General features: G+C 36.7%; 1 protein-coding gene across 5 annotated transcripts in view; it reads left to right on the top strand.

Annotated features, from left to right (window-relative positions):
• PDE5A (phosphodiesterase 5A) overlaps positions 1–12,206 on the top strand; it is a 133,519-nt gene that overhangs the window by 78,198 nt on the left and 43,115 nt on the right. For all 5 annotated transcript variants that reach the window (XM_077882466.1, XM_077882465.1, XM_077882462.1 and 2 more), the window contains exon 11: positions 480–539. In XM_077882466.1, the coding sequence (XP_077738592.1) occupies positions 480–539 (60 nt within the window). The remainder of the gene's footprint in view (positions 1–479; positions 540–12,206) is intronic.

Here is a 12,206-nt window from a genome sequence, read left to right as displayed (position 1 = left end):
GGAAAATTGCAAGCATATACAGAGGAAGAGAGAACAGCTTACTGAGAGTCCATGTACTCATTAGCCATCTTTAATAATTACTGACTCATTATTTTTTAAAAAAGCAATACGAAAAAAGGGAAAAAAGCAGCACAAAGTAATTTTTCTGCCATGTTTGAGCCAGTAGCATGGCTGATAAATAATGTGCTCTTTATATATATCAACAGTGTCAGAATTAAAGTGACAAAACGTTCTCTGAACCTAAGGAGTATAATCTTTTGTCTTCTGAAACAAAGACAAAAGATTAAATCGAAATCTGGGATTTTTCTCTCTGGTGAAGAAAGCAGGAAACAAGATCTGACATACAGAGGTGTGTAGTTCTGTCTCCAGGAAGTTTTAGCAGAAGCTCAAGCTTGCACCCGTCAAAGTCTACAGTCAAAGTCTACACATTCGGTAGCCCTCTCTTGGATAACCTGTTTCCTTTGTTTCTTACCCTGTAGGTTCTATCCTACCATGCTTCAGCAGCAGAGGAGGAAACAAAAGAGCTCCAATCCTTGGCGGTAATACACCTCTTTCTTTGTAAAAGTGACTAACTGGAGGCATCTTATTAGTACATGAACATGGTTCTCTTAGGATAACTGCTTCTAATAGCAATGGTCTCATTGAATTAAATGTAAATATTTAGATGGACATTCATAAAAAATGTAACCAATTCTACTTGTAGTGCTACAAAGTCACTGATGATACAAAGCAATGGATAACACACTGACTTTATAATACATAAGATTTGATTTTTTTTCTAGTAATGTTACATCATTCTTAGGCCAAAACTAAACTTGCTTTTCAGTTCCTGGGGAAATGTGGACAGGTGACCGCAAGGTGTAGTGGCTTAGTTAGGGTAATGACAACAAAGATGTAGCTTATTGCCAACAACCTGCTCTGTATTATCAAGAATGGAGAGTGATTTCAGTGTCTGACCATATGCCTTATAGAATGTTATTTGAAATTAGGTTCAGGATCCCTGGGTGGCTCAGTGGTTTAGAGCCTGCCTTCAGCCCAGGGCGTGATCCTGGAGACCCAGGATCGAGTCCCACATCAGGCTCCCTGCATAGAGCCTGCTTCTCCCTCTGCCTGCTTCTCTCTCTGCCTCTCTTTATGTATCTCATAAATAAATAAAATCTTAAAAAAAAAATGAAATTGGGTTCAAGTAAGGTCAGTCCCTGAATTCTCATTACATTTTTATTTAGTTTGTTATGAGAATAAAAGCACACTGATATATCAGTAGAATGTTAAGTGTGCTAGGTCTTGATTCAGATTAATGAAAATTTGAGGCACTTGCACACTGACTTCAAAGGCTGGCCTTCTGGGTTGACATTAGTATACTTAGGACCGCATGGAGGAGGTCTATGTGAGATGTGAGGAGAGTCTGTAAAGAATGAGAAGGGTGGGGCATCTGGGTGACTCAGTGGTTGAGGGTCCACCTTTGGCTCAGGGTGTGATCCTGGTGTCTGGGATCGCATCAGGCTCCCCTTCCTGCAGGGAACATACTTCTCCCTCTGCCTGTGGCTCTGCCTCTGTGTGTGTGTGTCTCTCGTGGATAAATAAATAATCTTTAAAAAAAAAAAAAGGAATGAGAAGGGTGCGAATAGGTCACTGAGACTTTTCCCTGTCGTCATCATCATCCTAGCTGGCCAAATGCCAGCCCTCTGTGGCCTTACCTGCATTTTCTCATGTAAACTGGCATGCGCCTTGCGAGGGTCAGGAAGGTTGAGAGAAGGCTACTGGACTCTGTGATCATGTGACCGTCCAGAAAGCAGCTTTCGGTATAAAACTGCCAGAGGTAAGAGTGAATGGTGACAAAACGGAGGAAGTGAACCATAGACTAGCTTTAAAAGATAAGTTTTGTGTAAAAGAGGAAGTGGAGAAGGAGTTATGAGGGGTGTTGGCTGAACCCCCTGAAGTTTTTTTGCTTTGGTTTGCTTTGTCGTCGTGTGTACAGGTTGCTCACAAGCTAGAGAACCAAAGGCGAAGATGCGGGGTCGAGCCAGTGCAAGGCAAAGAAGAAATCTTTCCAGACCTTGGAGCATCCTAGGCATTGAGCCAGACAGGAGGGAAGGGATGCAATAATGATAGTAATCCGAATAGCTACATGTATTGAGCACTTACCATGTACCTGGCATCTTTGAAGTTCTTTGCTTGTGTCAACTAAGTGTATCTAGACAATAGCAAAGAGGCCAGGACCAGTTAGCATTTAGAATTTGAGGAATTTGAGGTTGAGGAGATCTCAGGATCTCCTGGGTGGTAAGTGATGGTGCTGGGACCAGATCCAGGCAGCCCACAGCCAGAGCCCATGCTCCATTGCACAGCACTGGAGAGGTAATGAGCTGGAAAAGAAGAAAGGATGAGAACATTCTCGATTAAATAGTGCGTAGGAAGTACAGCCGCTTGCCAAGGACAGTTTAAGGAACTTGAGGTGATTTGTCCTAAAAGGTTAAGCTTCTTCTTTGGGGGTTGGGCTCATTCCAAATGGCTGTATTTATTTTGTTGATGATGGTATTCAAAGGAATGAGCAGTTTTTCAATTATTTACAAAGGTTTATAGGTTTTAAATATCTTTCACATCAGGCTTAATTGGCCTGTTGGTCTCATCCTCCCAGAATGATGAAGTTTTGAACTAAATGCATGCTGTGAGTTGGAAATTATCACATGGAAAGATACATCTTGAAATGCTTGCAGGCACTGCAGGATTATTAAATTAGTTCTAAAATGAGGGCAAGGTTACACCCTGCCATATGTTGTTTTAAGTAAATAAAAACTGGCAAATAGAGCAATTTCTAAAGATAATGCTAAAAAAAAATAATCGCTTAGGTTATTGAATTTTGCTTTTCACTTTGAAAATAGCAGTCTTTCAGAAAATTATTTTCTTAATTTTTTAAAATTTTAACAAGAAGAAAACACTTTGGAGTAACTGAAAATTGCTATATTGCAGTATTGTTCAAAACCATCTGTTGTTTCATTTGGAAAATAGATTTCTGGCAGCTGCATTGAGAAATTTAGGGTTATAAGCTTGTAGGTCAAGTACTTTATTTAAATTGGTTGAAATTCAGCAACTGAATTCAATGCTGGTTTTCTAGCAACCTAATAAAAATTCCTTTACAGCTCCAACTACACAGGTGTCTGCATTATCCAGCAACTACCAAAGTTGCTGCCTTTGTCATGTATTTGATGATTTATCTCAATTTAAAACCTAAAATAAATCAAAAAGCTGTCTAATGTGTTCCTAACTTTTATTTTTACAAATTAGTTCTTAAATAATATACTTCAGTACGCTAAGTATTTATGCCTGTGTCCAGAAAAGTTCTCTAATAATAACAGAAGTATAACAAAGTTGATAGGAAACTCAGAATCTTCTTCTTCTTTTTTTTTTTTCTTGTTTTACTGAAGTTTTTAATGTAATTTCCCTTGACTTAAAATTGGGCATAGCAGAAATAGGGCCTTAAACTAAGCATTCTACTGTATACTGTTTAATGATCTTTAGTAACAAGTTGTTCACATAAAAATAAATGGACCCCAGCTACCTGGTTATGGCTATTAGAATAATAAATCATCAGTGTTTTTTTTTTAAAGATTTTATTTATTTATTCCTGAGAGACACACAGAGGTCGAGACATAGGCAGAGTGAAAAGCAGGCTCCCTGCAGGGAGGCCTATGCGGGACTTGATCCCAGGATCCCGGGATCACGACAGGAGCCAAAGGCAGATGCTCAACCACTGAGCCCCAAATTTATCAGTTAAGATATCAGAAAGTAATCAATGTTTATTTCCAGGAACTAAATATTTGATTGATGGATTGCCTTTTCTGCTTTCCTCTCTTGTTAGAAGAGCAGTATATAAACATATATTAGAGTTTAGTTTTTTCAAATAAGCTGCTCCGTTTTGTCATAGAATCAGTGCTTATTCAGTTCATACCTAGAGCTTCTGCTTTATGGCAATTTCCATAATCATACGTAATGTATCTAAAAGCAAACTGAGACCTTTTTGTGATCCTGAAAGGTCTTGTGCATCAAAATAGTGAGAAGGGAAGAAGCTGACCTCTTAGGCAGGATTTCCTTGGGACAGAATTGACTTTATCTTTTCAGAGCCAGAAACTTCACATGAACTCCTTTGAATCAGGCATGTGCATTCCTGCTGCAGGTGACAGCCGTAAAGGGGAGAGCCAGTTCCCTGATCCAAATCTCTGATGCCTAAGGGAGTGTTAGAGTATAGATCCAATTCCTTGTATCAAGATGATCATCACATTCCCTCACTTTTTAGGAAAATCTGTGTATGGATCATCAAATTATAAATGGAAAAATTTGAGCTGATAATAACAAAGATCTCAATAACAAGTGTCACTGAACTGTAGTAACCTATGGCATCCAATAAGGCACCCTCATCCTCAAACAGGTGCTGGAATTACCCTGAAACCGTCTGGGTCCTTTGGACTTCCTGTACACCATCAGTTGATACATTTACTTTTACAGATGTCTATAACATTAATTGGGCTATATCTTTTCCACATTGGCAAGACTTAATAGGTTCTATTTGATTCTTCCTGCTTTCCCTTGGCAAGCTAATCTCATCTTTTCTGCTATGATTCTACTAATGGATTACTTCCAACAGTAATCTTAGCTCCAAAGTATAGTGGCACCATTCTGGAACTTCTTATATACTAACTAGATGTTAAACAGATTGGCGTTTATTATTCCTAACTGTAGTCATAAATTTACCCTGAAGGCTTTACTTCTAAGCATATATACATTTTATCAGAATCTTGACATTATCACGTGCCATCTTTACATGGTTTTGAAAACTTATGCTCATTATTTTTTACATTCTGTGTCTCTTCACTATTGAGATTTAAAAGATTACATTTATATAATGGTAGAAAGGAGGAAAAATAAAACATGTTGATTTAGTTATTAAAGAAAATATGCTAATCCAGTTCTGCTGTCCCTTATTCCCTTTTTTATTCCCTGTAAGATTTGGTTCTTTGAATGTTCACCTCCCTTTGTATAAGTAGATTTCTTTCTCATATGCATTTGAGTTCACTTCCCTCTTAGAGAAAGATAAATTCTAATAAGCTTTGTAAATGATGTGGATTTTTTTTTCAAGAGCATATTTTCCGTGCATGTTAAAAGTGGGGAAGAGAGACATTAGCCTTCTGTAAAGTATAATGTGATGGCTGTCAAATGGCTTTATTCAAAGACCTGGAGTCAAACTGCATTGTGTAAAATGGTACCCCAGTGGTGGTGGTGGGGGGGTGTAGGCATCCAGGACTGATAGGGAGAGCTTAAAACACCTGAGGATCTCTCCTTTTAGATACCAATAAACTCATCAGATACTTTAGGTTAATTTTAATCTCTGAAAATAATTTCCTTGAAGAATGGATCATTGAGAAAAATCTCTTTTCCTCCTATCGTTTATATTGAATAAACATCAGGAGTAATGGAAGAAAATGTCTTTGTAAAACACTGAAGCTAATTAGGAAGAATTTGACATTTAATGAAAGACCAAGTTCAGTATCTCATCTTTTCAGAATTATTTTAATAAATAACTTTCTGAATAAGCCTTTTCTTAACAGTTGGCTGTTAGGAGTTGTTTTTGTAATTTTTTATTTTAGCTCTTGAGATTTGATACTTCAGACTTAGGGCAGGTAGAATGTCTTTGATAACAGTGTGACCTTTTTTGTATAATGATTATACAGTTGAGCAAATTGTGTAGCCATGTAGCCACATGTCTTTATTTTCTTCTGAGGTTACCAAAAACTTTGCCACAGGCTAAATATAAACCTTTTTCATGAGGTGTCTACTAAAAATAAGAAACTCAATAATTTTTAAATGGTTCTTTTATTTACCTTGCCCAAGTGTATTATTTGCCATGGACACATGCTTTTTGGCCTTCAAGGAGACTATACACTTTATAAATAGTTTATTTCCTATAAAATTTTATTTTTCTGTTAAGTAAACAAAGAGGCACCCTCTATATTTGTGTAGAAGCCTTCATAATAAGAAATAGTTGAATAAAGAAAAGGCTGTCATTTGTCTTATGTAAGGCACTGATAAAGCTTAGGATAGATTCTCTTTGCCGTTAGAAAAATATGTGACTGTATTAGCTGAGCTTCTCCAGAGAAACAAAACCAGTAGGTGAGAGATTTATTCTGAGGAATTAGTTCACACAATTAATGGGGGATGAGAAATCTAGCAGTCTGTTGTTTGCAAGGTTGCAGACCCAGGAAAACCGTCATATAATTCAGTTTGAGTTAAAGGCCTGAGGACAGAGGAGCTGATGGTTGAAATCCAAGTCTAAAGGCCTGAGAAGATGAGATGAAATATCCCAACTCCATAGGAAGCAAAGAGGGGGCATATTCCTCCTTCCTCCATCTTTTGATCTCTTCAGACCCTGAATGGATGGATGATACCCATCCACATTGGGGAGGGCAATCTACTGAGTCCACTGATTCAGTGCTAATCTCATCCAGAAATACTTGCACAGACATACTCAGAAATAATATTTAATTTGAGCACCTCTGTCCAGTCAAAGTGAGACTTAAAATTAACTATCACAAGTGACTAAGATAAGTAAAGGTTTACCTACATTCTCTGTGTTTGGATCATGTGCGAACTACTAACATACTTGTGTCATTGCGCTTTAAAAACTATGTATTTCAATTATTTATGTGCCTATCCTCTCCATCAGGCAGTTCTCAAGTCATCGTTGTCATCATCATCATCATCATAGCTACCATTTAGTGATTGCTTAACAAGAACCTGGTTTACATAGCTTGTTAAATGATTGAGTGAATGAATCAGTAGATTCGGGAAAAATCTAGACTTTTAGAGAGCCTGTACTCTAGCATGAAATCACACAACTCAAGCTCCTTCAATATTCAATAAGATTTTGCTTTCTTTCTTCCTTATGATTATGATTATGAAGCTAGAAATAATTAGTTGATGAAATATATAAAGCGGCATGGGTCTAGAGAGAAACTAGTTTCAACTTCTGGCTCTGTGATCTCAGGCAGATCTGTGACTTCCTTGGTATCTCAGTTTCTTTATCTATAAAAAGAGGATAATAAAAGAATTTACCTTGCAGAGTTGTAGTGACTGGAGTTCCTGGTACATATGTCCCCAGTAAGTGTTAGTTATTGTTAGTAGTCGTAGCAGTAGAAGGAAAATCAGTTCTCAAAATCTAATAGTAGCAGCAACAAGATCTTGATGTGGCTTGTTATGTTCTATGTCTTTTTGCCTGAGCTATTCTATTAACGTAGACTTCAAGAAAGTATACATTCTTTTTTTTTTAAATTAGTCTAAGTGGGACAGGTAAGTGGAAAATCTGGAAGAAAAAAGAACGATGTGAAATAAGAACAAATGTAAATCTTTGTTTATAAGGCATAATCAGCTCTCTACTTGAGGGGAGTAATCTAGAATTGACCGTTTTAAGTAACTTTTTGCCAGAGTTGCTAAAAAGTGGATTTTGGTCTGCTTTCCCATCCTGAGTTTCTACTGTATCTTGGAGGTGAATGAATCAAACTTCAATGAAACTTAAGACAAACTGAAGCTGATTCTTAAAAAAAGTATAGTAATAAAATATTTATTGTGATGATGAAAGGAATTCAACTATATTTTAAAGTTTTTAAGCAAATAAAATTAATAATTAAACTATAGGGTAAGAAAGTATATATCTGTTGTTTCTGACATAGCATGGTTCATTATTAATGTTAACATTTGTGTTATAACTCTTGGCCAAACTAAATTAAATTTAATATTACGAAGAATTGTTTAGGTGCTTGATGATCAGAAAAAGATTTTCATTTACACATTTATATTTACCTCCTACTCTATGTAGGTATTATATTAGGTGCTCCACATGACAATAAATAATAAATCTCTACCTTCTTAGAACTTGAATAGTGAAGGACTATATACAATAATTATGCAATATTATATGATTATAATAACCAGGAACAAAAAGCTGTAACTTTAAAGTATAGAGCATTGTAAAATTATATAATATAGAGACACTCTAGAATGATGGTCTGGATGTGTGTAATTTTTCCCATAAGAGATATGGCAAGTCTGGGATTTCATCCTACATTGTAATTCAGCAACCTGCAGGATAAGATTGCATCTAGGTTTTGGCTACTTTAATGCTGCAAGAAATAGAATGTGTGAATTTGCAATCAAGATCCAGAGCTCACTGCTACCCATGGACATGCCAAAACTACAGCTATATATAAAACAACTATCTCTGAGAACAACTTGAAGACCAGAAGAACTAAGATTTTACACAACTAAGAATATAGAGAAAAAGTCACATCAAGACAACCAGGGGAGGCAGAGATGCAGCCTACTCAGGACCCGCACCCCCCCGCCCCCCAGCATGGCAACAAACAAACAGGAGGATATCACAGTTGCAAAGGCCCTCTCTGAGGAACAAGGAGTCCAATCTCCACATTAGGCTCTCTGACCTAGGAAACCTTCACTGGGAAGATGAGCTCCCATAACATTTGGCTTTGAAAACCAGTGAGGCTTAGGTCCAGGAGAGTCAGAGGACAGTAGGAAACCAAGATTCCACTCTTAGTTAAAGGGCATGTGCAGTATCACTTGCTCTGAGTTCCAGAGTGGAGGCAACAGTTAGAAAAGTGCCTGTGTTACATGTGAATGAGATTCATTGACTAATTTAATTGACTAAATTTAAGGCATGGAAGTAATTTGGGGATCTGCTGAAACCTTCTCCAGCAATAGAAGTACTGGTGGATGCCATTTTTTTTCACTCCCCTTTACCTAGCTGCCCTCAGTAGCTACCCTACCTAGCAGATGCCATTTCTGATACTCTATCTACCATGCTAGCACTGCTTGCCCTGGCCTGGCATTTCCCTTTAGACATGCCTTACCCAGTCCACCCATCCTGGCCTGTGCTCCTCTCAAGTGGCTCCACCCCACCATATCTCATGGGTGGCCTCGGTGACAATGGCACTGTCGCAAGTAACCTTACCCTACCACAACCAATGAGTGGTCCTCCATCATACAACACCCAGACGGTATGGATGACCAGGGGTGTTTGCACTATAGGGCCCCACAGGACACCTATATAAAGCCACTTCTTCAAGACAAGGAGACATAACTGATCTACCTAATACATAGAAAGAAGCAAACAGGCAAAATGAAGAGACAGAAGAATGTGTTCCAAATGAAAGAACAAGATAAAACTGCAGAAAAGAAATAAATGGAGATAAACCATCTAGAAGAGTTCAAAGAAATGGTCATAAAGATGCTTATTGATCTTGGGAAACAAATGGATGAATACAATGAGACCATCAACAAAGATAGAAAAATATAAAAGAGAGCCAATCAACTGAAGAATACAACAACAAATTAAAAATACACTAGAGGAAATCAACAGCAGATTAAATGATGCAGAAGAATAGATCAGCCTCTGAGACAGAGAGGTAGAAACCACCCAATGAGAACAAAAAGAAAAGAGAATTTTTAAAATGAGGACAATTTAAGGGACAACATCAAGTGTACTAACACTCACATAGGGGTCCCAGAAGGAGAAGAGAGGGAGAAAGGGACAGAAAACCTGTTTGAAGAAATAATGCCTAAAAACTTTTCTGACCTGGTGAAGGACGAAAACAGGTGCACATGGAACATTCTCCAGGATAGGGCACATGTTAGGCCAAAAATATGTCTCAATAAATATAAGTAGCAAATATATCAAGCAACTTTTCCCACCACAACAGTATTTAACTAGAAATTAATTATAGGAAGAAAAGTGGAGAAAACACAAACACATGGATGCTAAACAATATGTTATTAAACAACCAGTGGGTCAATGAAGAAGTCAAAGAGGAAATAAAAATCCTAGAGATAAATGAAAATGGAAATACAACATTACAAAATCTGTAGGATATAACAAAAGCAAGTATATGAAGATAGTTTAAGACATATAGGCCTACCTCAGGAAACAAGAAAAATTTAAGAAAAATCATCTAATTTTATGCCTAAAGGAACTAGAAAAAAACAAAAAAAAAAAAAAAAAAAACAAAGCAAAAGTTGATAGAAAGAAGGAAATAATCAAGATCCAAGTGGAAACAATGAAATAGAGACAAAAAATCCAGTAGAAAACATCAATAAAACAAAGAACTGATTATTTGAAAAGACAAACAAAAGAGATAAACCTGTAGCCATACTCCTCATGAAAAAAACAAAGCAAAACACCTAAGGACCCAAATAAGTAAAATTAGAAATGAAAGAGAAGTTTCAACAGATGCTACAGAAATACAAAGGATCTTGGGGTACCTGAGTTGAGTCATTTAAGGGTCTGATTGTTGATTTTGGTTCAGTTCATCTCAGAGTCATGAGCTCAAGCCCTAAGTCGGGCTCCACAATCAGCAAGGAGCCTGCTTAAGATTTTCTCTCTCCAGAATGCCTGGGTGGCTCAGCAGTTGGGTGGCTACCTTCGGCTCAGGTCGTGATCCCAGGATCCAGGATCAAGTCCCACATTGGGCTCCCTGCAGGGAGCCTGCTTCTCTCTCTTTCATAAATAAATAAATCTTAAAAAAAAAAAAAAAAAAAAAAAAGATTCTCCCTCTTCCTCTCCCCTGCCCCCACATTTGTGCTCTCTCTCTCCAGAAAAAAAAAAAAAAAGCAGAGAGAAATACAAAGGATCTTAAGAGGCTATTATGAACAATTATATGCCAAACAATGTGATAACCTAGAAAAATAGGTAAAATCTTAGAAACAACAATAAAGAAATAGAAAACAAAGAACAAAGAAATAGAAAATCTGAACAGAATAATTCCTAGTGATGAAATTTAATCAGTAATAATAACTCCCAATAAACAAAAATCAGGACCAGATGGCTTCACAAGTGAATTCTCTAAATACTTAAAAGAAGAGTTAATACCTATCTTTCTCAAATTATTACAAAAAACAATAATAATAAGGACAAAGAAATGCTTCTAAACTCATTCTGTGAGGCCACCATTACTGTGATACCAAAACCAGGCAAAGATACCACAAAAAAAGCCAGTATTCCTGATGGATATAGATACAGAAATACTCAACTAATATTAGCAACCCAAATTCAACAATACATTTAAAGGATCACCATGATCAAAAGGGATTATTCCAGGGTTGCCAGGATGGTTAAATATCTGCAAATCAATGTGATACACCACGTTAAGAAAATGGTAAAAATCTTGGAATCATCTCAATAGATGCAAAACAAGTACTTAACAAAATTTAACATTCACTTATGATAAAAACTCTCAACAAAGTGAGTATTAGAAGAAACATACCTCAGCATAGTAAAGGCTGTATATAACAATCCCATAGCAAACATACTCAATATGAAAAAGCAGAAAAGTTTTTCTCTAAAATTAGGTAGAGACAAGGATGTCCCCTCATGCCACTTATATTAAACATAGGATTGTAAGTCCTAGACACACAAAAATAAATAAAAGGCATCCAAATTGGAAAGGAAAAAGTAAAACTCACTATTTTCAGATGACATGATTTACTATATAGAGAGAAGTCTAAAAACTCCCATCAAAAAACTGTTGGGAAAAAAAAAAAAACTGTTGGAACTAATAAATGAATTCAGTAAGTCATAGGACACAAAATTATTCTGGCGTTTCTGTACATTAATAACAAACAACTAGAAAGAGAAATTAAAACAAATCCCATTTACAATTAGATCAAAAAGAATAAATGCCTAAGAATAAATTTAACCAAAGATATAAAAGGCTTGTTCTCTGAAAACCATAAAATGTTGATGAAAGAAAGTGAAGACCAAATAAATGGAAAAATCTACTTGTGCTTATGGGTCAGAAGAATTAATATTGTTAAAATGTCCATAATGCCCAAAGCAGTTTGCACTGAATTCAGTGTAATCCCTACCAAAATACCAACAGCATTTTTCACAGACCTCAAACAACTAATTCTAAAATTTGCATGGGACTGCACAAGACACCAAATAACCAAAGCAATCTTGAGAAGGAAGAACAAAGCTGGAAGAATCATGCTCCCTGTTTTCAAACTATACTGTAAAGCTAAGTAATCAAAACACTATGGTACTGGCACAAAATAGACATGCAGACCAATGCAGCCGCATAAAGAGCCCATAATAAACCTGTGCTTATATGGTCAATCTTCAACAAAGGAGGTCAGAATATACAGTGGTG

The sequence above is a fragment of the Canis aureus genome, chromosome 33 (assembly GCF_053574225.1).
Source record: "Canis aureus isolate CA01 chromosome 33, VMU_Caureus_v.1.0, whole genome shotgun sequence".
NCBI classification, from domain to species: domain Eukaryota; kingdom Metazoa; phylum Chordata; class Mammalia; order Carnivora; family Canidae; genus Canis; species Canis aureus.
This window is presented reverse-complemented; position numbering and strand designations above follow the sequence as displayed.